The sequence below is a fragment of the Paramormyrops kingsleyae genome, chromosome 23 (assembly GCF_048594095.1).
Source record: "Paramormyrops kingsleyae isolate MSU_618 chromosome 23, PKINGS_0.4, whole genome shotgun sequence".
NCBI classification, from domain to species: Eukaryota; Metazoa; Chordata; class Actinopteri; order Osteoglossiformes; family Mormyridae; genus Paramormyrops; species Paramormyrops kingsleyae.
In genome coordinates, this window is record NC_132819.1 from 25,220,147 (window position 1) to 25,246,084 (window position 25,938).

The following is a 25,938-nucleotide window of genomic DNA, read 5'->3' on the forward strand; positions in this document are numbered from 1 at the left end:
AAAATGATTATAGTATATAGGACTGGGTGATTCGTGATATTAATACCAACATCGCATGTTATGCACATACAATTCTCACATGGCAAGGACCACGATAGTCAGCTGGGCTGAGATCAGGCTTTTTCATACTGTCCGGACATTATAGTATTATATTTTGCTAAAACGTTTTTAGCTGCGTCCTATGAAACAAAAATGAGCAAATTTAGCAATTTTAATGATTGTTCCTTTTCAAGATTATCTAGTATGAATTTTGAAAATCAGTTTATTGTTTACTGCTGCTGCGTTTGCATGAGCGCTTCATTCACTGTCTGAGCCAATCATAATCATTTTCATGCTTGATGTTTAAATCATTCCCAGATGGGTTTGTGAAAAATTTATTTTATATTCCTTTTTTTGATTTATAAATATTCCAATATTTATGGCAACAAAATCACATAATAATATTTGCAATTTTTCCAATATTGTGCAGCCCTAGTATGTTATACAAATACTTTTTCATTTCCTGTCATGCCTCTCATTGAATCTGTTATTCCGACCAGATCGCAATTAAAGCTTCGCTGTCTTCCTTTTTCCACGCATCCACTACTGTTCCTTTTTTCTTTTACTTAGTTTATTGTTGTTTTCTGAGTTTTCAAGATGGGGGGGGGGTATTTTGTCTTTGCAAGGCTGGTTATTTGCATAACAAATCGACATCTAACACATTTGCAAGTTCTACCCCAAAGTATCGAAGAAGTGCCCCAGCTGGTTTGGTACTTTTGATACTGATCAATGGAAAAGGGAAAATACTGAATTTTTAGTACCAGAAGAACAGTACCTAGTTTGCTGGAAAAGCGTCCTGAATCAATGCTGCCAGAAGGGGAGCTTCCTTTGGATTTCCCTGAAAACGAACAACACTGGGTTATAGAATATTCTGCTGGTACAGTGTTTGGTTTGCATGCTAGTCATGATTTAAGCAGACATGAGTGTTACTGGCATAAACCGTTATAAGCATGACTGATGGTGGGGGTGTACTGACATAAGGAAATCATTACCATTATTTTGAGTCAGCCGTTCTCACAATGGGCTGTCAGAAGCGGACGAAGACAGAACGTTAGCCCCCCCCTCCCTGGGTTTAGAATCCGTTGAACCGGTATTCCTTTCTTCTGTGTGGCTGCACAAGTGTTGGTGCCTATAACTTACTTTGACTTTTCAGTATGTACATATCTAAATAGGCGCGCATTAACACGCATTTCACGAAGCGCTAAAGCTAACCGTAAAAGCTACTTAGACATTCATTTCTATCTGAACTCTATATGTTGTTTTTTTTCTCTTTCCTCCAAAATATTCGTACATCTACTTTGGACCTTTAGTAAATGTGCAAACTTTTTCAGGGTATGTTGTATTTATGTTAGTACTTTATAAGTCCCCAAATCTTCAGATAAATGTGCGTACCAATGTTTTGCGACTATTTTGTTTGTACGAAGCTTTTATTACTGAGCCCCCTGATGGCTATACTGATAGTTTAGTTATAACATTATGTAAAATGTCATTAATGTGCAAATGACAGATTCAATTCTGAAATTGCACTTTATTATTGAGTTAACAAGAATTTACAAATACAGTGGTACCTCGGTTCTCGAACTCACTAGAACTCGAATTTCTTGAAAGTCGAACAAACCAGTTTGACCTAGACCTCGATCTGAATGTCAGAAGTCGAACCGTGAACGCTGACCTAATATAAATTGTACGCGCCAGGAAATGAGTCATACTACAATGCAATTCTTACTTGAATGCCTTCTTCACAGACTGGACGATTAACCAAATAAAGAAGCGCAACATTACAGTAACTAACAATAAATAAACCACTAACTTACGTGTACTATAAGAGCATTTATGTCATTTATTTAAACTTTATTTTACCAGGTAAATTAACTGAAAACCAGCTCTCACTGCTTTACGTGATATTCGGGAGAAATAGCAGATTACGCATCAGAACTGCCTGGGATACAAACGTCATGCGTGTAACTAAACTCTTCAGCCAATAAGGGCAAAGGTGTGCCGTCATAGAGGCGGTTCCAGTTGGTGCAGTCGGGTGAGAGGTCGCAATGCATCTAACCTTAATGCATTGTGTCAGGATCAAAATGCGTTGCTTTAAGCCAGCGCTGTAAGCAAGTCGAACGCACCCAATGACCGGACTGGGGAAACAAACTGAAACGCGGACTTAATACAGAGGACTAATGACAACCAGAAACAGCTGATCACATGGGGATCCCACACGAGGTTAACGAAGGGGCGTGGCACACGGAAGGAGCCAACAATCGGGGCAGGACAGGGGTAATGTTGGGATAAGATCTTTATCGTTTTGGAAGCCATTAAGAAAAAAATTCTCTTCTTGTTTTATCCTGTTCATTTTGTGTTTAAATGCTAAAAAAAACATTTAGGTGTAATTTTGGGGGGCCAGGAACCAATTAATTGGCTTTCCATTATTTCTTGTGGGAAAAATTCGATCAGAACTCGAACTTTTTAGGATTCGTTCCGGAATCCGGAACGGATTAAGTTCGAGAACCGAGGTACCACTGTACAATGATACCTCAGTTATCAAACTCATTATAACTTGAATTTCTTAAAAGTCGAACCAACCAGTTCGAAAAATAATCTCAGAAGTCAAACCGTGAACGCCGATCTAAGATAACTTGTACGTGCAGGGAAATGAGTCACACGGCACGTCTCTCAGCGGAAACAAAAGGTAATGCTTCAGTCTCAGCTTCGCATTCGCTGTGATAGTATCCTGCATGTTTACACTAGCTGAATACATATACAGTGGTACCTCAGCACCCGAACTTAATCCGTTCAGAACTCCGGATTGAATCCTAAAACGTTCGAGTTCTGATCAAATTTTCTCCATAAGAAATAATGAAAAACCAATTAATTGGTTCCGGGCCCCAAAAAATTACACCTAAATATAAGAACATAAGAACTATACAAACAAAAGGAGGCCATTCGGCCCATCAAGCTCGCTTGGGGAGAACTTAACTAATAGCTCAGAGTTGTTAAAATCTTATCTAGCTCTGATTTAAAGGAACCCAAGGATTCAGCTTGTACTACATTATCAGGAAGACTATTCCATACTCTGACTACACACTGTGTAAAGAAGTGCTTCCTTAAATCCAGTTTGAAATGTTCTCCCGCTAATTTCCACCTATGGCCACGAGTTCTTGTATTTGAACTAATGCTAAAGTAACTATTCGGTTGAACAGCATCCAAACCTGTTAGAATCTTATAGACCTGGATCATGTCCCCCCTCAGTCTCCTTTGCTTGAGGCTGAACAGATTTAGCTCAACTAACCTTTCCTCATATGACATTCCTCTAAGACCAGGAATCATTCTTGTGGCCCTACGCTGCACCTTTTCTAAGGCCGCAAAGTCCTTTTTAAGATATAGTGACTAAACCTGCACACAATATTCTAGGTGAGGTCTCACCAGGGAATTGTATAATCTTAGCATTACCTCCCTTGACTTAAACTCCACACACCTGGAGATATACCCCAACATCCTATTGGCCTTTTTTATTGCTTCCCCGCATTTAAACACAAAATGAACTGGATAAAACAAGAAAAGCATATACTGTACTAAACACATCTAAGCACATTTATCAAAACAGTAATTTGGAAAGTAAGAAAATAAATGTATTCAAACAATGTGTCCTGCCCCGATTGTCCACTCCTTCCGTGAGCCACGCCCCCTCGTTAACCCCGTGTAGGAATCCCCGTGTGATCAGCTGTTTCTGGTTGTTGTCATGAGTCCTCTGTATTTAGTCCGCGTTTCAGTTTGTCGTGCCCAGCAGGGACGGAAAGGAGACAAAGGCGCAGACGTCAGGGTATCGGGGAATATGGGGTTTAATTACAGGTAAGGCAGGCAAAACGCAGATCGACAATACAATGACCGGACTGGGGAACAGCTGATCACACAGGGATTCCACACGGGGTTAATGAGGGGGGCGTGGCACACAGAAGCAGTGGACGATTGGGGCAGGACACATTGTTTGGATACATTTATTTTCTTACTTTCCAAATTACTGTTTCGATAAATGTGCTTAGATGTGTTTAGTACAGTATATGCTCTTCTTGTTTTATCCGGTTCATTTTGTGTTTAAATGCTAAAAAAAAACATATTTTGGTGTAATTTTTTGGGGCCGGGAACAAATTCATTGGTTTTCTATTATTTCTTATGGGGAAAATTCAATCAGAACTTGAACTTTTTAGGATTCAATCCGGAGTTCTGAATGGATTTAGTTCAGTTCTGAGATACCACTGTAATGTGAAATCTACATTGTTTACAACAGCTGACTGCAATCTTATGATCGGCTGCCAAAGCTTTATATAGTGACGTGTAAGGAAATCGGTACCATTTGGTTGCATCAGTTTTTCTGCCTCAGGAATGCTGGTCCCATTGGGCTCCCCTGGACAGAGCAGACACAGAGTTATAGGTCTGACTAAAGCAGTGCCAGTCAACCAAGCAGTAAAGCTTTAGTCTGAGACAAAGTCATAAGGGGCTTTCTGGGGTGGGGGGGTTGAAGCTGGCCTAGGGCTCCCCTTGGGCTTCGGCCGGCACGGGGTAAAGGGCTTCATTTGCTTTTAAGAATGACTTAAGCAGGTAGCTAATTAATGACGTTAAGAGCATGACAAAGGCGGGACTCTATAGATACTGTTACTGATATATAAGGAAATCATTACCATTTGGATGCATCAGGTTTTCTGCTTCAGGAATGCAGGTCCCATTGGGCTCCCCTGGACAGAGCAGACAGAGTTATAGGTCTGACTAAAGCAGTGCCAGTCAACCCAACAGTACAGCTTTAGGATAAAAGGGGTAAAGGGTTTCATTTGCTTTTAAGAATGACTTAAGCAGGTAAGTAATTAATGACTTGAGTGTCACTGTCATAAAGCGTTATAAACATGACAATGGCAGGGCTCTATAGATACTGTCACTGACATATAAGGAAATCATTACCATTTTCCAGCGGCTGTGTTTCCAACTCTTTGTCCGTAGTGGTGGAGCTTCTACTGGAGGTCACTAGACAGAGCAGACAGAGGTACAGAACTCAGTGCCTGTAACGGGTTTGGTTTGCTTTTTAAACTTGACCTAAACAGGCAACTAAGTAATGAATTAATATCAGGAGTATTTCTGACAACGATTTAACAGTTACTTTCTGGATGCCTTCATTAGAATTCATCTCACCTCAAAGTTATTCATAACCTGATAATTAATCTTTGGTCCAAAACTTATTTTACCTTAAAACTAATAACCATATATTCCGATTTTTTTTTACAAATCTCATAAGCAATTTCTTTTTAATCCAGATAAATGAAACAAATATGAATTATAAAATGCTGTATTTTTTAAGCTTTTTATGTGTTTTTGTCAGGGTGGGTGCCCATCAGACCCTGCCCTTCTGTGTTCCTTCCCTGTTCTGATCAGCATTACCAGCTAATAAACCTATTTTGTCTGGGAGCCACCAGTGGATCATCACCCTCATTTCCTTGCCTGCACCTTGCCCTGCTGTGACAGTTTTAGCCAAGTGGGGAATTAAATCTACAATATCCACACATATATATAGGATGTGTAACAGATGCTCATCTGATGAACAGTGGTTCAACATAAATATATCTAGTATTAAATGACGTAGAAAGCATTACCAGTGGCAGGAAAACAATTCCCTATAAGAAGGGAAAAAAACTACAAACTACTCGTTACTATAAATCTCTGTAATATTTAATGAAATGTTGTAGAGAGCATTACTACAACCAGTAGAGATGACGTTGTGAAGGTCTGAACAATTTATCACACCATTAACTCCAACTGCCACCTTCAGGTTTCTTTCATTAGAATATATCTCACCCCAAGACTGATAAAATTTCATGACCTGGAAATTAACCTTTTGTCCAAAACCTATTTCACTTCGTAAAACTATTATATTCAATACATTTACAAATCTCAATACCATTTCATTTTACTGTAAATAAATATGTGAATAAAAAAACTGAAGTGTAAAATGTAACATTTACATTTATTCATAACACTTTTTATTACGTTTTAGCCATATGGAAAATTATGATACTAGAGACTAACCACTGCTGGACATAGCGTTGTTCATCTGTATTTTCAAAATGAATAGAACTTGATTATTAATAGTGTAATGGAAACGTAATATGGGTTGATTAAACCACATTACATGCATAGAGCTTAAGGCCCACAGTACAATACTGTCCCATAATAATACAACTGTTTTGAACACAGGTAAGTCTAGACAAAAAAGATTAAATTAAGAAATAAAGGAAGTTCCCAAAATATTATAAACACAATAATTATAAATGGGAGAAGTCAGCAAAGACAGTGAAGGTAAAAATATTTAAAGCATAGGAACAATGTTTATTAAAAGCAAATCAGACAAGTTTAAACAGTTTGTGAAATTAAATCTTTTTCCATAACTTACCTTTCTTTTTATATCTTAGAACCAGGAACACAGCAACAATGGCCACAATGCAGCAGATGAGTAACACCAAGGCAACAACAATGGCAATCATAGTTACCTGGTCCGATTCAGGTTCTGTCAACAAAAAGTTTCATGCATATTAAACTTCCAAAAAAAAGTAATTATTTAAAAATCATCCTCATCAGCATCATCAGAGACCACAGCCACCCATCACGCCGGCTGTTCAGTCTGTTACTATCCGGAAGGCGATACAGTAGCTTGGTTACTCAGAATACCAGACTCAAGCACATTTTTTACCACATTTTTTAGGCCATCGGATTCCTGAATTCCAACACTTAAAACTACTCAAAGATGTACTGGTATATAAAATGTACTGGTATATAAAATGTACTGGTATATACAATTATTCACCAACGTGCAGTTATTGATAATAAGTCACTTTCTCAATGTGCAACACTGGTGCCTGCACTACTACTTACTTTATCCAAGTTCCTGTTTTGCTTGTTTCTCAATTGTTACCAAAATGATTTCCAGGCACTTTTTCGAGTTAGGTGTTTGATGGGACAATCGACCACTATGTGAATATCTATGTTAAATACTTTTCCTCAGCTGAAGTAACTTCAGGATGCAAAATCAGCTAGTGCAATTTGCCTAAAATGTGCCAATCATGACAGGTGACTGCTGTTCACCATTTGTTCCCTAACTGACCGGGAGGACATAAAAATTTTTATAAACTACGGAATGAATCATGCAGCTCTGAAACTGGATTGGAAAAATAAAAAAGTGACAAGTACCCCATTTGCCAGCAGCGGTAACATCTCCCCTGTATGTTACTTTGTAACGATATATATCCAAGTCAGACTTGAGTATCTCAATCGACTTCTTCAGCTGGTACGTCTTTGCTATCGTCCCGTCAGCACTGAATTCACTGGGTCTGATCCCTGTTGAAGTCACCCCGTCAGCTTCAGTCATGTGGTCGTCATTCCTGTAGATGTCGACTTCCACATCTCTGGTGTGCAATCCAGTGGCCAGGCAGTGAAGAATCACTTTGCCGGGGGTTTTAGTGGTTTTAGCACGTGAATAAACCCCGGGAGCAGCTAAAAGTAAGAAGAGAAGATTAAAGCATGACGATCTGTCAGAAACTTTAAGTTAATGGAATCTGAATCAATGTTACAGAAAAGGCAACCATGTGTTTAAATATTACAGTGTATGCAGATCAACATAGAATTTGAACAGCGAAATTGCTAACTATACATACGATAAAAATGTCATACAAAATATGAAAAATGCAATTTAGCAATTTCTCCATACAAACCAATTTATCATTATAATTTATTTAAAATAATATGTAAAGAGATAAAAGCCAGTGTTACTGACATTGATTTTTCAGGTCCTTTTCTCCATAGCCCATGAATTTACTTAGCCAGTCCATGCACTCCCTCTTTAGGTATCCCTCTGTGTACTGGTTGAGGGTTTGTGAGTGGTCCCATTTCATTTTGGTGGGCCGGGCTTGTGAAACTGGGGCGACCCATTGCAAATGTTTCGGATCAAAGGAGAGGAAGTCCCCACCATCATAGCTATACTGATCAAAACCTTCGCGAAAGGCCAGTGTGCCATCAGGCTGAGGTTCCCCCTGACAGCCATGCCTCCACTGCAGGACATGGAGACCTGAGGGAGACAATGAGAATGACACAGGTCACAGAATTCACTGTATAAACTATCCAGCTTAGCAGTGTGCAAACTTTCTCAATGTGCCAGAAAGAGTAGACAGTCCCAGCTTTGATATAGTAACACGGTTCACTTACCACTGTAATTGTGGTTCATTCGCTTCATCAAAATCTCAACATTGACTTTGAACCACTGCTCCTTGCTCTTGCGAGATGAAGTGCCTTTATCCCAGTAATTATCATCCAGTCTCTCAGACATCCATGTCTGCCTGGGAATCTTGGTTTTGTCCTTGCTGTTGTAGTAGTCAATCTGTTCGTTATCCAGAATCCCCATGGCGGTGAACTCATACACACCAGGAACCTCTACAGGCTTCGACAGGGCAGTGTAGATGTATTCCAGAGTGTGTATTTCTGCAAAGGAAGAAAGATACATGGGTAATTACTCCAGGCATCCAATGCACTCCTTTTGATCAATGTTCCCTGTAAGCCAATGTTTCCCAACCCGGTCCTTGGGGACCCCTAGAAAGTCCACATTTTTTCTCCTTCCCAGCTTCCAACCAATCAAGAACTCAGAATACCTGGCATGGGTGTGTTGGGAGCCGGAAGAAAACAAAAATATGGACTGTCTGGGGTCCCTGAGGACTGGGTTGGGAAACATTGCTGTAAACTGTGTTCGATTGCTTACTACTCTGGGCTACTCCACTCATAACCAGAGACAGATCTAAGGGGTGGCATGATTGCTGTATTTTCATGTAAAATTTGAAATAATAATTATACCCTACTAAACTAATTAATGTTGTAACATATTTTTGGTATAAATCTGTCAGCCAATCAATGAACATCACATATTTTCTGAAAGCACATCTCTAAGTCATCCAAGTCATCTTGAAAGTGATTATGTGTTACTCTACTGAGGACTGAATTTTCCCAGCTCAAACTTGGAATTTTAGCACCTACAGAGGTGGATAGTTTGGGTCCAGTAAGTAAAATCAAACAACACTGGGTTATAGAACTTGCTGCAAGCAACGAGCTAAGAATTAGAGGCATATAAGGTTTTGTTTGAACCAACCAGTTGCGTACTCTGTGACCACTTAACTGGTTGGTTGAAACAAAATCTTGGTCTGGATTTTTACTTTCTGGACCTGAACTATCCACCTCTGACTACCTAGCTATGTGCCTGCTTAGTAAAAAAAAATTCTGAGAAGGTTAAAGCTTGTTATTTTAAAACATAGCTATGTGCTTACCCCCTGAGGTTCCTACTCACCTATCTGTAACAGTACTATAGCAAAACAGACTGATGTGAAACTATTTCAGCCGGCATAACATCTCAGCTCTGTCTCACTTCTTCATCAATTATCTGTCTCATTTGACCTCAACTCAGTATCTAGATCTTGAACTAAAAACTTAATTGATTGTTTTAAAACCCCCCCAAACTAACTTTATATATTATCCGACTACTATAAATAATGTGTTCCTGTCACACGGTAAATAACACGAAAATAACACAACAAAAATTATGTTTCCTACAATGAGTCGGTTTATTCTATACCTACAGTATTTTATATGCCTTAATAATTAAGTTTACTTTTATAATGCTACAAGCAGTGTTTCTTGTAACGATATAATTGCAGGGTAAGTGGTTAAATTGCTACAAACATTACAATTTGGTCAGTTTGTAAATAAATAAAAAATTGTGATGTATGTCGTGTGTCGTAATTGTGCGCACAACTTGTGTGTCACGCCCTGATCGTGTTGTTCCTCCTGTGTACCACCTCCCTCATTTACCTCGTGTGGTATCCTCCTGCTTACCAGCTGTTTCTAGTTTTGTCTAATTATTGTGTGTATTTCAGCACTTCCCTGTTAGTCTTTCCTCGGTCTGGTCATTAATGTCTTATCGTCGCTAGCTCTCTGTGTTCCTGATTATGGCATGTAAAATAAATCCCATGTTCTTTGCCCCACACCTTTGGACTGCTGCGCCTGTCTCCCTGCTTTGCACTCCCGTTTTGCTTTCGCGTGCGCATGGTTTTTTTCAGGGGTTCCGTAATAAGTTCACTATAGAATTCAAATATTACTTAATACGCTTTGTTGGAGTATCTTTTCAGAACGTAACAGATCCTATGGGCCGAATGGCCTCCTCTCGTTTGTATAGTTCTTATGTTCTTATGTTCTATCACATGTCAAATCATCTGAATGTGGAAAAGCATCTGGTTCAACCACTGCATAAAATATAGAGACAAGCACCAATAATAATCATGCTCATCAACATACTTTTCACATAGGCAAATTAAATTCCCATCATTAGGTAACCAATAACTACTTTTTAACATAGGTGTATTTTAAATTACCCCAGATACCAATTTAATGAACGAAAAATACTAATATTCCCCACATTTTAAAAATGAATTTCATTTTGCACTAAAAAAAACAGACTTACTGCCACGTTACCATATATAGAATACTAATAAAATGACATAGTACATACAGGCTACCGAATATATATTATAGTGGGTATAGAAAAGAATCACTGCTTTTTCAAGATACATGTTGTTGCTTTGCAGCCTGAAAAGGACACACACACACACACACACACACAAATATTTCCCAGCTGTATTTACTCAATGCAGCTTATAACAGCCAAGTGAAAGATGTAATAGCAACAGTTCAGAAAATAAAGGAACGCCCCCCCCCATGTCAATACTTTGCAGAACCACATTTGATTACGGTCATGAGTCTGTTGAGATACTTTTCTACCAACTTTGCACATCTAGACTGTACAACATTTGCTCTCTCTTCTTTACAGAACTGTGCAAGCTCAGTCAAACTGGATGGTGACCGTTGGTGGACTGCAATCTTCAAGTCATTCCAGAGATTTTCAGTAGGGTTTAAGTCTGAGCAGGGGCACTGCTAAGGATTTTGGGCCCCATGAAAAGAATCTTGACATCTTAACATACTGTCGACCCTTTGCCTCTTTCACTTGTCTTATTTTTTTCTCTTTCCGTTTTTGGCTTCCAGATTTTTGAGGCATTTTCACTTCTGCCGGCGCTATAAGTGAAGTCAAGCTGTTGCCTGGATACAATTTGGGCGGACTGAACCATTTTATGATAATTGAGAGGGGGAGAGGGGCTCACGGACGTTTGTGTTTCCTAAACAAACACATTTTTTGACACCAGGAAACAGCAAATAGAATAATTTTAAGTTAATAATTTTTACTATCAGCACCACAATTTTATTGGGGGCTTCTCTGGGCCCCCTCTCAGTCATGGGCCCCGAGAATCGTCATCGTTTACCCCCCCTTTACAGCGCCCCTGAGTCTGAGCTCTGATTAGGCCATGCAAGGACATTCAGCTTTCTCTCCTTCAGCCACTGTGTGGTCAGCTTTGCTGCGAGCTTTGGGTCATTGTCATGTTGGTAGATGAACCTTCTTCCCATTGACAACCTTCTGGTAGAGGGCAGCAGGTTTTCCTGAAGAATTTGATGGTATCTCGCCCCATCAATTTTCTCCCTTTATCTCAGCAAGTGCCCCAGTCTCTGCTGCAGAGAAACACCCCCACAACAGGATGCTACCACCTCCATGCTTTACTATTGGTCTGGTGTTCTTTGGATGCCATTGGATTACTGCCAGATATACCATTTGGCGTTGAGGCCAAATGGTCCCAAATCTATCAGACACCTTTTTTCCATTTGGCCTCAGAATCTTCAAGTTGCATTTTGGCAAAGCTCAATCAAGATGGAGCCTTTCTTGAAGAGTGGCTTTTTTTCTTGTAACCCTCCCATACAAGCCACATTTATGGATCCTTTGTGATATTATCGTCACATGCACACAATAAACACTCTTTGCCAAAAATTCCTGTAGCTGCATCAAAGTTGCCACCAGGTTCCTCCTCACTCTTCCGTCCAGTTTGGAGGATGGCCTGAACTGGGAAGGGTCCTAGTAGCACCGAATCCTTTCCACTTCTTGATTATGGACTTTACTGTGTTCATAGGGATTGATAAGCCTTTGAATTTTTTTGTATCCATCTCATCACTCGGGCTTGTCCTGAGATCATTTGACAGTGCCTTGCCACCCATAGTTGATTGTTTGCTTTCAGTTGCACTAACAAGCACTAGAATGCCTTTGGTATAGCTGTTTTTATACTGAACTCATCAGAATGATTACAATTGATCGCAGGTGGAAGCCAGTTAGCTTGGCGCGCGATGGAGAAGTTTACAGGTATCTGTTAGAAGTGATTCTGTTTTTTATTTTTTCTTTCTGAACTGCTGCTGGGGTTGCTAGTGGGATTGGGAATGTGAAAAACTTCACATTCTTCTATTCCGTTTAAATTACTGTGCTGCTGAGGTATCACTCACTGCACGGCTGCGCTCGGGTTCTCGTCCCTGAGGTGGTTTGTCGCGTGGTGGGTGCAGCAACGCGCTATCAGCACACGCTCTATACCTCTACCTGCTGCTACTCCAACTCTCACTTCACTGTTATAAGTTGCATTGAGTAAATAAAACTGGAAAAATATTTTTGTGTGTGTGTCTTCATTTCAGGCTGCAAAGCAAGAAAAATGTGAACATTTTGAAGTTGTGATTCTTTTTCATACCCATTGTAAATTTACTGTAAATTTACTTAAGGCTGTGATGTAACTAAAAAAAAGTTTCTAAAAATATTATACAAGGACTTCTGCATTCCAGCTAAATCTAAAGCTTTGGAATGTATGAAAGCATCTGGCTGAACCACTTCACAGAATGTGAAACCAACACAGATAAGAATCATATTCATCGATATACTTTTTTAACATATTGAATTTTAAACATTAGGTAACCAATAATTAAACTTTAACATACTAGACATGTTAAAGTGTGAGGTAAATATATTAGTTTTCTTCTTTAAACTCTCATAATTCTGTAAATATCGTTTCTCTGTTCATGTAGTCCATTTTTACAAGTTGTTTCCAGAGTTAAATTAGTACTGTTTGTGTCAGTAACCCATGTATAACTAGTATTGTAACGGTTATTTACGATTAAATGAATAAAAATAAATTTTAAAAATAAATAACATTCAATCTAAATTTACTTTTACTTTCTTTTTATTATTAAACCAGGCTCTGGTGTTTTAATACAGGTCAAAATAACTTACCACTCCCCACTACCGAAAAACAAGTGAAAATCAGAAAGACGACTCCAGAATCCATGTCCGGGTATTTTAATCTAATTCGTGGACAAGAAAGTAGTTTATGATTATTTCAGTGTCCGTAAGCAGGACACTCACACCAGGAGAGCCCGTCTGTGCTTCTGAGTTTGGTTCCTGAGCTGCTGGTTTATATATTGACCAAGCCGCACCGAGCGCTCGCTACGTCACAGCTGTCAGGGCTCCAGGCTGAGATGCGAGCTGCAGTACTATCGAAACAAATCGTACATGCGTTAGAAAAAAAAAGTATTTTCGTTGTTAAAAACAGAATAATCATGAAATCCACTTTCAATTCAGACATAATAACTGAGTAAATTGCTGGTAATTTCATAAACGGCAATCGTACTGATTGTTTGGGGGGGAGGGGGAATTTTCACATTTCCCTGTCAATTCAGGTACAATGTGTCAATACACGCCCATGTTTTACTATTTACGACAGTCCACTCGGGAAAGGCGTACTAATTCCTTCCCCCACAAAACTTTGTTTAACTTAAGAATAGTACTAACAGTTTACATTACATGACAAAAATATGCATTAAATGAATATTTTAATATATTAAAGTATTAATATAAAACACAGAAAAACAACAAACAAACAGGAGTATCTATTTATTACATGTCTGTTTTATGTTTATTCTTTCACACATTGTACTTATTTTTATTGCTTTGGAATTCTTTTTTATTTTAAATAGGAAGCAAACTCTAAATACGTTACAGAATCTGGTCTTTCTTTAGCCCATTTGTGTAAATATTTGTCATATATTAGGTCTATGAAAAGATTAATGAAGAGCATTCTGTTTGACTTTTGATTATTTTCAAACTAAAATAATATGTCCGTAAATGACAATTTGACATACAGTACATTTCCAGTCATTGTTTTAATGTGATATTCAAAATCGCGCCAAAAAAACGCAGCCTAACCCTCCGCTACAGTACTTTAATAACATATTGTGTCACCTCTTTTCTATCACGTCACCAGTAGTTTGTGATGGACTGCTCCCGATATCGAATCAGTTGGTTAAACTGCTGGGTTGCAATACATGCGACATGAACTTACGATCATTTACTTTTCCTGCATTTAATCAACCAAAAGAAGAACAAATTTCATTTTATTCATCATGCTTACATAAAAAAGCATGACACATCAGGACTAGGATGAAACTCCTACTTTGATTGGAATTAAAACACCTCCAATGCACAAATGTAAACACATCATCACTCCATACTTCTCAATTTCCTTTAATTCCACACCTACTTCTATGCTGCACTATTATTAAGGCATAAGTGTGTGTTGGCTCTAACCTGGGGGCCCTAATCTGTACTGTTTACATTCGTCAGCGATGCCCCCCAGGAAGTGCCCTCTATACTCTCTCCTATACAGACTCTTGCTACATCCCTCACTAATCTCTACGAATGCAGCCCTGAAGAACCTGTCAAACTGGATTGCTCAGGTGTTTTTCATGTCTAGCCACATCCCCTCCCAGCAGACGATCGTCTTGGTTGTTTACCATTTTACTACAGCGTCTACTAAACTCCAGTGTGTGACGATCCAGTTCAGTCTGACGGTTTGTGCAATCTTTGTGAATTTTGCCTCCTGGTTACTACCTAATTTTCTGTCCTGCCCATGTTCTGCACATTGCCTAAGCCCTGCCTGTCCCTCAACCTCGACTTTGTCCGTCGATTTGGCTTGCTTGTTTCCAGTTTCCAATTCTGCCCTGTTTGACCATGGCGTTTTTGCCTGTCCTTAATTAAAGACACTATTTTGAGTAGTTTTCTTGTTTGTGCTCGAGTCCTATTTGGGCCCAAACTGTAACTGTAACTGTAACTGTAACTTTCCTCCTTTCACCTGCACACTTACTTTGGACCTTGCACGCCTTCTTCTGTTCAGGTCCTGTCCTTGTTGTTTTCCTTCTTTTGTGATTATGTTCCCTAATACACTTATTATTTAGATTACTGATCTATAATCACTTGGACATAGAATTTTCTATTCGCTTTCATTTAAAGAAAGTGCAAGTTTTATCTAAACCACCTTTGGGTGTTATCATGTTTCTGGTGGGACTCACAGATCTGTCCTATCTCGTGACTGACACAGATATCACACATAAAATTATATCGAAAGCCGTGCTTTAGGCATCTTTAAAGTATTAGTCGAGCCCTTAAGAGGTATTAAAATGTTTGACCACTGTGGAGTTCTTCTGCTATTTAGAATAAAAAAAAAAACAAAAACTCATTTGTAAAAAAATCAGAGGAGTAAAATGCCCTAATACTGAATATATGACTATATACAAATACAAGAACTGTAAACTAATGATAGTCTGCAATGTGGCTCAAACATTTGTTCCAAGCTCTGTTGTGTTCAGAAATAACTGTAAGCTGGATAATTAACAACAGTGAGTACAAGTATAACGACACAATCTAATGATAATTTTCGCCAGTTTCTTCTTTGATGCCAGACTCCTCTAATTCAAAACTTGTTAATGGACAGAGTCCAGCCCTGACCTCCGTACTGCTGTCAAAATAAAAAGAATCTTTGAATCCTTGTGACTGCTGATAGGGACTCTGCGGTGCTTCCTCCAGAGGTGCCGTCAGGAGGGACAGCTCCAGCTGGTCGATGGTGCTGGTCTCACAGGCCAGTGGCTGCTGGGAGTTTGTTAAACACATGGAGGCTGATGTCGTGGTGCTGGCTGGAGGAGGGGCTGGGGAACCGCTCTGTGATTCATTGATGGAAAGGGAGCGTCTGAGTTTGGCTCTAGCATTCTGAAACCACACCTTAGGGGGTTCGAGAGCGCAAAAGGCCTAGTAAATGACCAGCCTATCAATCCTCATCAATTATAACTTACTGTCACAGAAAAAAATGTGCCCAATATTGAAGGGTATTAACGTATATGAAACAAAAACACAGTGTCTTTAAGTAATTCTTCTCCTCAAATATTAGTCTATTTAGGTACTATTTGTGAAATATCAGCAACTGGTCTTACGTTCAGGGTTGCTGCAAGGCATGTGGAAGAGAAGCAATCCCACTCTTTCGACATAAAGCTAAGAACTAATCAGAAATATGATACGGCGAACATGTGCTAGGAAACATTTATATGACATAACTGGTTATAATCATCACCTACCTGCAAAACCCTCTTTGGAAGACCTGTTTTATATGACAGGGAGCTCCAGTCTTTTCCGTTTGGGTTGTGTTTGAGGGCAAAGTAGGATTCCATGGCTCTTAGCTGCTCACTGCGAAAGCATGTCCTGATCCGCTTAGCTCTGGCCTGGGTCTTGTCCCCGGCTGCCCCCTCCCCCGGTTGAATCTCAGGGCTGCTAACTGGCTCCTCACCATCTCCTGAATGAACCAGAAAAGACATGTGATATTGTTCTTTTTCTTGTTTATATTATATGTAGCTAATATTTTATTTCCATTTACAGACGTGGCTGTGTAACGACATTCTGGTCATTGACATTCTGGTCATTGAGTTGGGCACCCCTGTCCTATAGCCTAGGTGTGTAACAGGTTATACCACCTAAGATCGTGTCAGTACACTGCAGGATATTCGCACAACAATAAAATCCCTTAACAGCACATTTCTAAAATGTATCCCTGTTGTTAGGTGACACATGACTATATTCAATTGAATCAGGAAGAAATCATTTTACATGCAATTAGGCACTGAGCCTTTATCGAGTTATTCTTAATGAAAATGCATATTGAATGATTAGTAAGAAATGGCACATTCGTTTTTCAGTAACTTCACAATGGGCTTATATATATATATATATATATATATATTAATTCTTCACCCTCTTTATGTCTAAGTTGACAGTGCTGAGACAGGTTTGTCATGCTGCTGCCATGGTAATGAGCTTCACAATACAGGTTCCTCCCATGTAAGAAGTACAGGCTTCCAGGTAGCAAAATGACATTACATTCCTGGGAAGAGATTGCAAAACACAGAAGTGAAAGAGATTTCACCAACATACACAGACAGTATATTTATATAATATTTTTACTATGACAATTCATATCTAATTATTATTTTGGTTAATTTATTTTTGATATGACTGATACAGTTATTGCAGCCTGTCATTTTACATAATCGTTTGTCACACAAACCTTTTCTGTAAGATATTTAAGCATTTTAAGATATACTGTACCAGTGCAAAGTTTGGACACACCTACCCATAGAAAGGTTTATTTGTACAATTCTCTACATTTTTGAATAATTATAGAGACATCAAAACATATTTGGAATTATGCACTGACCAAAAGAGTTTAAAAAATGTTGTTGGGGGTAGCTCAGAAGGTTGCTGGTTCAGATCCCTGGGTGAGCAGAGGGATCCCACCACTGGGCCCTTGAGCAAGGCCCTTAACCCCAGTTGCTCCAGGGACTGACTGACCCTACATTCTCCTCTACGCCAGATTCATGAGGTGGCCTCCTGGGATGCTTTTCCAGCTCCTGAAGGAGCTCCCATATATGTTGAGTACTTATTGGTCACTTTTCCTTCACTCTCTGGTCAAACTCTCCCCAAACCATTCCTACTGTGTTTAGGTGAGGTGGCCAGGTCATGTGATGCAGCACTCTATCACTCTCCTTTGTAGGTGGTTTGGCGTGTCCAAGTTTTGACTGGTACTGTATTAGCTTGTCCTGCTTCTAGATGTATGAATTGATGTGAATGGAAAAGAAAAATGTGCGACTTCATAATCTCTCGACTGACCTGGCAGGTAAAGCAATGAGGATGAAATGTGAGAGCCCCAGACCTCATGACCAAAGTGGAAGATGGGATTGGTTGGGCACACCGAGCACATGCCCCCACACTGAATAAGCTGGCCATATAGGGAAAATGCAAACAAAACAAAAGCAAAAAAATAAAAGGCTTTAAAACAGATAAATAATTTTTTTGAAAGTCTCAGAATACCAAAAATTACTGTAATGACCAGCAGGAGCAGAAGTGTTCAAACGCATGGTTGAGAAATCATTACTATCCACCTCTACATCTATAGTTGTTCAGTAGGGCAACATGTGGCTGGCACAGAGGTTTGATCATGTAATCATAAAATCAGAGTAAAACACTGCAACCTGTAGTAATCCTGCTGACAGTAGATTTTCCCATCCCTACAGAAGAGGGAGGGATGCATCTGCAGTTCACACTGACACAGGCTGCAGCGCAGACAGGTGCTGTGCCACGCCTGCCCCACGGCATACAGGATGAACCGGTCCCAGACACGACCTCCACAACCACCGCAAGACATATCGCCCTCTAGTGGCACAGTTGGAGACTACAAAGGAAACACAGGTCATCAGCTTCATGCAATGGAGGACAATGAAATGACCCAACAAAAATCAGTAAATGATTAAAATTTATAATTTTATGTAAGAAAATTTTCCATGTCTGTAAAATGTAATCATGTACATGAGGGCTGTGGTTGGATTTTTACTAAAACCAATTCTGAAGAATTACTGCACGCCCCCTTGTGGCAGCTCCAAAAATGCATGTAATTCACAGATACGAGTAAACCTATATATTTTTTGCCTTAATTTTTTTTTTAAATACTGCTAAACATAAATCCCATAGACTAAATTAACATTTTCACAACCAATAAATCCACTTTAAACTGAGAATTACCAGAAATCTGAATATAATTTTATAACAATTCGCCAGTAACCTTAGTTTACGATATATAAAGGAAAAGCAGTAAAAATGATTTTCCTTCTACTTAGTAGTTGCCTTACCATAGGTACAAAGTTTTCATGTCCTTCAGCTGGGCTCCGCCCTTCACCGGTAAACCCCACCCTTTGGGTTTCATCACCTTGGAAACTGCCAATCAGCAACTCCTCAAAGGCACCATCCCCTGATGACATCGCGCTAAAGGCTAGAACATTAAAAATTAGGGATGTAATTGAGCTCCTTTTAATTAAAATGGTTAAACCATCAAATTTGAGGCACCGTTACATAAATGAGTCATTTAAATTATGACAGAAAGTTAAGCCCTTTAAATAAACATGGATGCTTGTTCAGCTTACCTTGTTGTTAAAATTGCCCTGGTCTGTATGCGTTTCCTTTTTTTCTGAGATGGAATTAGAACATTCGTCTTCTTTTCAGTCAGCAGAAAGCATCCCACTGCTTCTCCAATAACAGCAATAAACTTACCAAGGATACAGAACGCCTAACCTTCAGTCTCTTCTTACATCCATGTTCACTTCTCTTCCTAACGATATTATCTCACTGATCCCACATCTCTGTTGATCGCTTTATGTACAGCCCAATTATTTGCTCCTGTTCGTATTCCCAAGCGATGCCATGCTGCGTGTGTAAGCGTAACTCTCGGGGGCATGGTCAGACAGGTGAGAGGAAATCTGATTGGCTGAAGTGGGTGAACAGAGGACTTTCAGAACCCTGAATGTACCAGCACTCCCCCTAGAGACCAATTAGAAGAATAGTATGAAATGTACAGGGATGCTTCTCTGGGCCAAAAAAATGCAGGTGGAAAGACAGACAATAAAAGCATGAAACAGAAAAATTAAAAAGGAAACTACTGCAATGCTGCATTTAATGCAATATAAAAAACTTTTTGCACATAGTTTGTACAATAATACAACTGTATGCTGCATTTGTTTAAAAAACATACTGAACAAGTGGGGAAAAAATGAAGTTTTATTTAGTACAAATCATCTTAAAATTACAAAAGCCATACATTAGCACAATATAACCTAACTGCCTATAATGAGTGATAAAACATCCTTTAAAGGTCACAATAACAATTAAAAAGGAACATTAAAATATAAATGAATTAATGCAAATTGTAAAATATCCCTGATATCTAAATGCAGATGATTCAGGTTAAAATGTAACTTGCATACTGGTAAATTTTTTGGCATTATTACATTACTAAACAGACCAAACAATGTATTTAACTAGACTTTATGAGTGAGATAGCTGTCCATTCGCTGCCTGTAATATTAACAATTAACACAGACCATGTACTTACAGTCACTGAAACCTTATTGTGAGCATAATATGGATGTCATTGTTTACAAAGAAAAAAAATAATAAAAGAAAAATCGGGTAGAGGTGGAAATTTCAGGTCCAGAAAGTAAAATCCAGACCAGGATTTGTTTCAACCAGCCAGATGAGTGACATTTAATAGCCTTTATTGGTTGGTTGAAACAAAATCGTGGTCTGAATTTTTGCTTTATGGACCTGAAATGTCCATCTCTGAATTTGGGTGACAGTAAGATCAATAAAAACACTAATTATACAAAATATACAAACACATGAGAGATGGCAGTATCTGACAGTCTCTGAAAATGCACATGGCAAGGTACAGTCCCGCATGACCTTTCTTCTACCTTAACAGTGACATTGTGGGACAAGTGCCTTCTCCTCTCAGCGATTTCAAAGAGTTTGAACCCAGTTCTTCCTCCGTCCTTTCAGAGATTTTCCACACCTCTGATCCGTCGTGCGAGCTGGATGTCACGGGGGAATAGCGTCACGCGCTTGGCGTGGATGGCACACAGGTTGGCGTCTGAGAACAGGCGGACCAAGAAGGCCTCTGATGCCTGCCGAATAGCAAAGACATCGCTCAGACTTCTCTACACCATATGCTGAGTGCAACCATGTTACTCTGGATGACTACCAATGCAGAGCTCAGCATGCTAATGCTAATTCCCAATACAGACTAAGACAACTCTTAATAATAAAATTCAAATACCAAAATGTCCACTCACGTGTCAGCGAACAATCTAAACACAGGTCACCAAACCAAGGGCTGGAAATGAACCTGCTCTAATAGCCTTCAGAATGATACATTTTGTATTATTTTTCTACTTGCATATATGGGTTGAACATTACATTTGTGTTAGTAACAAACGGAATAAAAGCCTAAACCAGGATTTCTCAACCAGTGGATCATAGAATTGTGGTGGCGAAACATGCTTTAGTCTGAAATGAACCACTGAACAGAAGCAAAACCAAATGCAACCAGAAAAAATTATATTTCAAATTACCAAAACAGGAGTCACACACCCACCCACACACATATATATTTTATATATATGTATACACATACATACACATACAGTGGTACCTCAGAACTCAAACATAATCTGTTCAGAACTCCGGATCGAATCCTAAAAAGTTCGAGTTGTGATCAAATTTTCCCCATAAGAAATAATGGAAAACCAATTAATTGGTTCCCGGCCCCAAAAAGTTACACCTAAATATGTTTTTTTAAGCATTTAAACACAAAATGAACCGGATAAAACAAGAAGAGCATATACTGTACTAAATACATCTAAGCACATTTATCAAAACAGTAATTTATAAAGTAAGAAAATAAATGTATCCAAACAATGTGTAAAGTTAAAAAAAATTATGTGTCCTGCCCCGATCGTCCGCTCTGTGACGACCCTGTGTGGAATCCCCGTGTGATCAGCTGTTTCTAGTTGTTTTCATTAGCCCTCTGTTTTTCCTCTGCGTTTCAATTTGTTTCCCCAGTCCGGTCATTGTATTGTACGTCTGCGTTTTGCCTGCCTTACCTGTAATTAAACCCCGTATTCCCCGATACCCTAACGTCTGCGCCTTTGTTTCCGTTCCGTCCCCGCTCGGCACGACAATATTATTATAATTAAATGTATTCATGGTTTATTATTAATATTAAAATAATTAATGAGAAATCTTTATTTTTAAATGTATTTTATTATATAACAATTACTGTTACTGCCTATCATTGTCTAAACGTATTTTTACTGTCTAAATATATGTATTCAGCGAATGCGAGGCTGAGACTGAAGCGTTACCCTTTGTTTCCGCCGAGAGACGTGCTGCGTGACTCATTTCCCCGTGCGTACAAGTTATCTTAGGTCGGCGTTCACGGTTTGACTTCTGAGATTCAGATCGAGTTCTAGGTAATTTTTTTTCAAACTGGTTGGTTCGACTTTTAAGAAATTTGAGTTCTAATGAGCTCGAGGTACCACTGTGTGTGTGTGTGTGTGTGTGTGTGTGTGTATATATATATATATATATATATATACACACACACACACATATACACACACATATATATACATACATATACATACACACACACACACACACACATATATATATGGAGATGATAACAGTGGAGAATTATGTGGAAGATATTGAGGCAGAAATCATACTTCCTGCAGGGCAAGGAGAGCCAGGCCTTCCCACCTCAGGTGCAGCTTGCTGAAGGTCTGGCACACTTCACGCACCTGGAAAGAATGGATGGGGCACTATGAGCAAGAGCACCCCCTGCAAGTGGGGCACAAAAAACACCAAACAAATATATTTGTTAAGCAACAAAACAATTAAAAATTAATTGTTCAAACTTGGCATAAGAAATTAAACAAAATAGGATAGTGGTAAGAGCTGTCATGATTACTCGATTAAACTTTTCCTTCTCAATTACTTCAAAAAATGGCGGAAGGAAGATGGAGGATGTGGGTCCAGAAAAAGAGTGAAAGCATCATTTGTGTGGAAGCACTTCACGAACCGAAATTTCTTTAAGATATATTTGCATTGCAGTCATGCTGTGGTAGTATTTGAGTTCTGCTTTACAAAACTTATAGATGACTGCATTTTCTTTCACTTTTAATTAAAGATTTCAATATGTGACAAATAAAGAATCTATAATTAAAAGTGAAAAAAAAAGTACAAGTCTTACTAAGTTTTGTTTCCATTGACAGTAAAATTAGTTTGAACCCAGCAGACTATCGTGGTCCTTGCGATGTGACAATGTGCGTAAAATGCCATTTTGATATTAACACCGCAAATCGTGCGAGCCTATCAGACCGGCACAGTTGTGCAGTGGGTGGCGCTGTCGCCACACAGAGCTGCTTTGTGTGTTTGGAGCTTGCATGTTCACCCTGGGTGTGCCTAGCTTTTCGGTGGATCCTCCAGTCTCTCTCCACTGTCCAAAAACATGTAACATAAGTAAACTGGAATGCCTGAACTGACTGTATGTGTGCACCCTTACTGGCTGGCTGGTTGGTTCCTGACTGGCACCAACTACAATGTACATATTATATAATATTATATATAAACAATTACTCAATGAATCCTCAGATTAGTTGGTAGATTTATTGATTATTGATATCATCTTCCTCTCACATTGTTGAGCTGCCAATTATAGGGATGCTCAGGTCGATTTCTTCTACTCAGCATCAGAAGGGTTCATCCATTTCTTTCTTCACAGGCCACTCAGATACTTGTTCAATCAGTCCTCTGCAACTGATTCCAAGTGCAGCTGCCCGATTCGCTTTCGACCATCCCCAGTTCTCCCACACCACACCATTGTTACACTCCCTCCACTGGCTTCCTGTATCTGCCTGCATCAGATTCAAAACACCGAGGCTCGCCTACAAAGCCAAAAAAGGTCCAGCACCCACCTACCTAAAAGAACTTATCACACTGTAAATGTAAATAAATCGATAGATACATCCATAGATGGGGTGTGAGACTGGTGGCCTACCACTCTGGAGAAAGGCGCCTTGCGCAGAAGCAGGTCTGTAGACTTCTGGAACTTGCGGATTTCCATTAAGGCCCGAGTGCCTGGCCGGAACCTCTTCCTTTTCCTCTCAGGACTGCCAGCTGATGTCAGAAAGCTTAGTTACGCACAGAAAACCACAGGACAGGGAACACTTCAAAATGGACTGATCCAGCGGACGGCGTTTCCCCCACCCACTGCCCGTCCCAGCGTAGCACCCCTACCCCATCTCACCTGCCGAAGTCCGCACAGCGGAGGTGCTGGGGCCGCTACGTCGAGGAGACCGGGCAGGGGGCACGCTGGGCGGGGGCTCTCTGCGCTTGGGGGCCGTGGGCTTTCGCCTGTGCTTGGAATTGTGCCGCATGCCTGGGGGGCACTGCTCAGCTAACCGAGTGGTTTGGGACTTTACGGGACGGGTACTGTGAAAAGGCATCGAGAACATGCATTTCAGACAACATACAATGATTTTGGCTGTTTTACATATTTGTTGTCTATAAACAGCAGAGGGTTACTATAATGGATATACATTCAGTTTAGTTTACCCTTGATATGTGCTCCTCAAGTTCCAGTTTAAGATTGAGCGGGTTGTTCAATTCCTTTTATATGAATTGTGATCTGCAGAGATATCACATACAATATTAATGTGCTTAATATTTCAGGCATAGTTATATTAATCTCAAAACCCCATATCATCAAGCTGCTTGCTTAACTATTTAGTTTTACGCATAGAAAACATCGGACCCACAGAAATAGCAGCTTGGTCATAAGGAATCATTACTGTACTACCATTGCAACTGCAATATGAAAGCATATAGGCCATTAAATGAAAATGACCTCGCCATGATTCAGGCATCATTGTTTACAAAATGCTGCTTTTGTTTGCATTCCATTTTTTCTAACTAACCAGCTATATGATTTTGCTTACAACATAGATCTTACATTTAGGGGCGTAGGACCCGGGAGGAGGGATATGTACCCCCCATTATTTTATTTGGATTCATTCACCACCTGGTGTCATAGGGTGACCATCTAACTCATATGAGTGGGGACACTATGAGCTACTTCACGTTTTACAAACTACTTTATAACTGACAAGCTCCTGTGCTTGGCTAAATAGTTCATTTTTTCTTGTGCTTTGACTGGTTTGTTTCCTTGATTGAAAGACTCATCCGGCTGTTTCACATTAACATTAGTGACACATGCATGATTATAGAGGACTGACCAATCAGCACACAGCAAGAACTCGGTGCTAAAGTGAAATCTGACAGGTCTTTTTAATTGAGATGGTAGTTTGCAAACCTTGTCCAAGCTCATAATGCCCCCCTGACAGGGATTAGATGGTCACCCTAAACCATTTACGTCGTCGGTATTATTATTTTTGTTATTAATAGTGAGGATGCTCCGATCATGGTTTTTAAGGCCGGTCACCGATAACTAATTAGAATCGACTGACACCGATCGCCGATCATAGGGTAAAATCACACTAACTACGACAAAAATGACATAGTGCTGCTGCTGTTTTAAACTTAATGGACGTATCTTAGTCATCAACGCATAAATTGTACGTCATCCCCAAAATCGCTATTTTAGATCGGTCAAATTAAAGGCTGCCGATTAAGTAATTAAAACTGAAAATCGGCCGATTTCAGTCGGCTGCCGATCAATCAGCACTTCTCTAATCAATATCAGTACATAAAAGATATACCGTAAATCAATACCTACCAGAAGCAACGTATTCTGTTGCTAACATGGACACGATCTACTTTCAGCTCAGCTCACATTCAAACAATGCGCCCTGTAACCAAGCTCCCAGGACAACCAATCAAGAGGATCGGTTCATCCGATGGGCGGGACTTGTACTACATCGCGAGGCGTCGGGGTTGCGTACGTCTAACCAATGAAAAGGGGCAGTTCAACTGCGTCTGTCCGCTTATTGGACAATACAGAGGAACGTTTAGTTCGCATGCGGGGCGATGGCCGGCTGTTTAAAGTACCTTAAATCGTGTTTTATTGGTTTTCGTGGTGGGTTGCAGGGAACTTCTAGCGTAAAGGGATCGAATAATCTTTTTGCTCTATAGATGTGATGCATGTACACTTTGAGGGAATAATTAATAAAATAAAGGGAATGATTCTA

At 39.6% G+C, this 25,938-nt stretch overlaps 3 protein-coding genes across 6 annotated transcripts in view; all 3 read right to left on the reverse strand.

Moving 5' to 3' along the window:
• The window catches only part of LOC111842728 (major histocompatibility complex class I-related gene protein-like), a 39,227-nt gene extending 25,804 nt beyond the window's left edge, over positions 1–13,423 (reverse strand). Inside the window, exons 1-9 of one of the 3 annotated variants that reach the window (XM_023809636.2) lie at positions 13,256–13,423; positions 8,275–8,547; positions 7,847–8,137; positions 7,264–7,566; positions 6,470–6,583; positions 4,987–5,049; positions 4,713–4,766; positions 4,385–4,438; positions 815–877 (exon numbers count right to left, since the gene is read on the reverse strand). In XM_023809636.2, the coding sequence (XP_023665404.2) occupies positions 815–877; positions 4,385–4,438; positions 4,713–4,766; positions 4,987–5,049; positions 6,470–6,583; positions 7,264–7,566; positions 7,847–8,137; positions 8,275–8,547; positions 13,256–13,310 (1,270 nt within the window). In that variant the 5' untranslated portion in view covers positions 13,311–13,423. The remainder of the gene's footprint in view (positions 1–814; positions 878–4,384; positions 4,439–4,712; positions 4,767–4,986; positions 5,050–6,469; positions 6,584–7,263; positions 7,567–7,846; positions 8,138–8,274; positions 8,548–13,255) is intronic. The other 2 variants (XM_072705368.1, XM_023809637.2) reach the window with 2 other exon arrangements.
• Positions 13,424–14,031: 608 nt separating this feature from the next.
• Positions 14,032–19,844, reverse strand: LOC111842730 (LIM/homeobox protein Awh-like). Its single transcript, XM_023809639.1, has 7 exons — positions 19,318–19,844; positions 19,027–19,166; positions 18,373–18,572; positions 18,011–18,119; positions 17,096–17,225; positions 16,426–16,640; positions 14,032–16,075 (listed from the first exon to the last, which is right to left on the reverse strand). The coding sequence occupies exons 2-7, from the start codon at positions 19,153–19,155 to the stop codon at positions 15,722–15,724; spliced, it is 1,137 nt and encodes a 378-aa protein (XP_023665407.1). The 5' UTR covers positions 19,156–19,166; positions 19,318–19,844; the 3' UTR covers positions 14,032–15,721.
• Positions 19,845–19,930: 86 nt separating this feature from the next.
• cenpa (histone H3-like centromeric protein A) lies at positions 19,931–25,635 on the reverse strand. 2 transcript variants are annotated; one of them, XR_011984855.1, is made up of 7 exons: positions 25,527–25,635; positions 24,347–24,419; positions 24,039–24,223; positions 23,790–23,908; positions 23,429–23,646; positions 22,456–22,530; positions 20,802–20,853 (listed from the first exon to the last, which is right to left on the reverse strand). XR_011984855.1 is itself a non-coding variant. In XM_023809640.2 (6 exons), exons 3-6 carry the CDS (start codon positions 24,166–24,168, stop codon positions 20,725–20,727), a joined length of 453 nt encoding a protein of 150 aa, XP_023665408.1. In that variant the 5' UTR covers positions 24,169–24,223; positions 24,347–24,419; positions 25,527–25,634; the 3' UTR covers positions 19,931–20,724. The 2 variants fall into 2 exon arrangements, 1 of the variants encoding a protein (XP_023665408.1); XM_023809640.2 differs by lacking the exon at positions 23,429–23,646 and having other exon boundaries at positions 19,931–20,853; positions 25,527–25,634.
• Positions 25,636–25,938: the final 303 nt, after the last annotated feature.

Coding starts and splice junctions, on each gene's coding strand:
- LOC111842730 (XM_023809639.1), bottom strand. CDS start 19,155: ATGTCATCAGGGGATGGTGCCTTTGAGGAGTTGCTGATTGGCAGTTTC. Junction 18,120..18,372: donor TGTCAGCAGGATTACTACAG/GTTGCAGTGTTT, acceptor CTATATGGCCAG/CTTATTCAGTGTGGGGGCAT. Junction 16,076..16,425: donor TTCCAAAGAGGGTTTTGCAG/GTAGGTGATGAT, acceptor GAACCCCCTAAG/GTGTGGTTTCAGAATGCTAG.
- cenpa (XM_023809640.2), bottom strand. CDS start 24,168: ATGCGGCACAATTCCAAGCACAGGCGAAAGCCCACGGCCCCCAAGCGC. Junction 22,531..23,789: donor AGGCGCCTTTCTCCAGAGTG/GTAGGCCACCAG, acceptor CATTCTTTCCAG/GTGCGTGAAGTGTGCCAGAC. Junction 20,854..22,455: donor CTCTCCTTGCCCTGCAGGAA/GTATGATTTCTG, acceptor GCTATTCGGCAG/GCATCAGAGGCCTTCTTGGT.